The sequence below is a fragment of the Amphimedon queenslandica genome, unplaced genomic scaffold, assembly GCF_000090795.2.
Source record: "Amphimedon queenslandica unplaced genomic scaffold, v1.1 AMPQUscaffold_12567, whole genome shotgun sequence".
NCBI classification, from domain to species: domain Eukaryota; kingdom Metazoa; phylum Porifera; class Demospongiae; order Haplosclerida; family Niphatidae; genus Amphimedon; species Amphimedon queenslandica.
In genome coordinates this window covers 7,956-10,406 of record NW_003547196.1, presented here as the reverse complement: position 1 = coordinate 10,406, position 2,451 = coordinate 7,956, and the positions used below count along the sequence as shown (strand labels likewise).

The 2,451-nt window shown below is 31.5% G+C and overlaps 1 protein-coding gene across 1 annotated transcript in view; it reads right to left on the bottom strand.

Moving 5' to 3' along the window:
- LOC109587437 (protein PXR1-like) overlaps nt 1–2,451 on the bottom strand; it is a gene marked incomplete at its 3' end in the record, with an annotated part of 3,033 nt that continues 582 nt past the window's right edge. The window contains exons 2-3 of the mRNA XM_020003678.1: nt 871–934; nt 1–569 (exon numbers count right to left, since the gene is read on the bottom strand). Of these exons, the coding sequence (XP_019859237.1) occupies nt 1–567 (567 nt within the window). The remainder of the gene's footprint in view (nt 570–870; nt 935–2,451) is intronic.

Below are 2,451 nucleotides of genomic sequence, written 5' to 3'. Positions count from 1 at the left end.
TATTTCAGCTTTCTCTAAAGCTTCTACATGTACACGCTTTGTTTTTGATTCCAATTTCTGTTTTATATTTTGAGCTTTGGTTTTTAGCTCTTTTGCTCTATTGTGTATTTCTTTGTTATTTAGTTCTTTTGCTTTGTCATGTATTTCTTTTAATCTTTCTTTATTTTTAGTATCTTCTTTGTCTCTCTTTTTTTTTGCTTCATCTTTTATTGCTGCTATTTTTTTATCATATTTTTCCTCTTCTTTTTTCTTTTTGCATTCGTCATTTTTTAATTTTTCTTTTTTTTCTTCAAAATCTTTTTCTGCATTCGTTTTTTTATTATCTTCTTCACTGTCTATGTTTGTCATTTGTTTTTTATGCTCTTCATCTTGTATTTTTTTGGCTTTTACCACATTTTGCATTTCTGCTATTATTTTTTTATATTCAGAATCCATTTCATCTTCCACTTGTTGCATTTGCTCTATATATTCATCTCTTTCTTCCCATTCTTGTATTTCAGCATTTAGCTTTTCAATTTCTTTTTGCTGCACATTTTCTTCTATTTCTTGTGCTATTTCTCCTGCCATAGCTACATGCACATTAATCAATTATCAAAAATATTAATTTAATGTACAGTGTATGTGTTTTAAATTGTACTATGTGGCTCCAGCCTGTATTTATTTTTAATTCAACATTCCTTCAATAAAGACACTAACAATTGATTTCTCATCTATTGATGATTGTGTGTATAATCACTGGACACAATAAACAACTAGTATACAATGAATATCAAACACTTTTTATGTAAGTTAAAACTGATTAAAATTGACCTTGACATTAATATTAATTGTAATTTTTTGTTGTAATAATAGTTGTTGGTTTACACTAACCTGTTTTGTCTTAGTATTGTTTTTAAAGTCTCACTATTTCCTGTTTCAGTTCTATACAGTATACCTAATATCAAGAGTAGATAATAACTAGGGTGAATGTAAACATTGAAGGGGCGAGCATGAGCCATCGATTGACATTGTTTGATAAGAAGATTAAAATTATAATAAATCCAGTTCTTAGCCTGCATGCATATTCAGACCCCGTCCTCATGGCTGGGGTCTGAAAAGAGAAAACACACCAACAAACAACCAAAATAACTCAGTATTTTCTTTTTCTCTAACTATTTTATGTTTATTAGTAAGTTATAATTCTGTGAAGATTGTAAGAAAAGATCAGAATTTAGAAGTATAGCTTTGTTTCCATAAAATAGTTAGAGAAAAGGAAAATACTGAGAGGGAAAGAGAGAGAGAAGGAAACACTTTAAAATCCAAAACACTCTAGGAAAATTCTAATTAAATAAAGCGTAACATCTTTGACATGGACACTTAAAATAAAAAGTACAGGGAGGGATGAATGAAAATTTAGCTCTAAGTTGCTTCATTTTATAGACTTTTGATTTCAGTGTTCTAGAGAGAGAGAGAGATCTAAGAGAGAGTTCAAAGTTGGTAGTTTATTCTTACTGTATACCAGTTAATTTTTGTGGTAAAATATTTTCGCGAATTTCGTGGTTTGGTGATCATTCGCAAAAATTTTTCACAGTGAAATTCTACTCTCCATTGCCACATGGTGTAGTCTGCAAGCAATTCATGAAAATTTATTCCGTGAAATCTTAGAAATGTGAGATTTGCAAAAATTTTCCACCACGAAAATTAACTGGTATACGGTAATTCTGTCTGAATATCATTTACTCTAATATCTATGTCACCATCTTGTTCATTGTGACCACACCCTCAAAATTAATTTTGTCCGCGTGGTCCAAATTTATTAATAGTATACTGATTTATAAATCATTATCTTCTGTTCACAAACAAGACGTAATGCAAAATAGACCTAGACAGATTAGAGTGGGTCTCGCTCATGTTCGTCCCAATTAGGAGTGTCCTACTGTGTATACCCCCTGCTTCATCACCATATAGAATTGAAGAGTCACAATCCAGTTATTTCCGTATTTTTATTGAGTTTGAGTAGTTAATGCTAGTTATTTGAACGTACGTCTGGGCGTGACTGGGAGGTGCGGTCTCAAGGTGGAGCCCCTCAATGTTTTACATTCTTTCTAGTTTTGAAATTTTTAAGGATTTTTTGGAATTTCCAGAGATTACTGGAGATTTTAAAGATTAACAGATTATTATAGGGTTATTTTCAAGGGTGTACAGGATTATTTGGAGCTGCGGACCCCTTGCATGGGACAAAGTTAGCAGCTTTCTAACAACATTGAGATACTGTCTAAAGACTTCTCTAGAAACATTAGAAGGTAGAGAGAACTTCTATAAGTCTTAATAATGACCAAGTTGTACTTGCAAGGTGGTGAAATCAATTATAGGAATATTTTACACTTTTACGCTTGTTTAAAGGGGTAAGTTCCATGCATTTTTGAGGTATTTTTTTTGGCTTAATATGATTGCCTGACCATACTAATGATG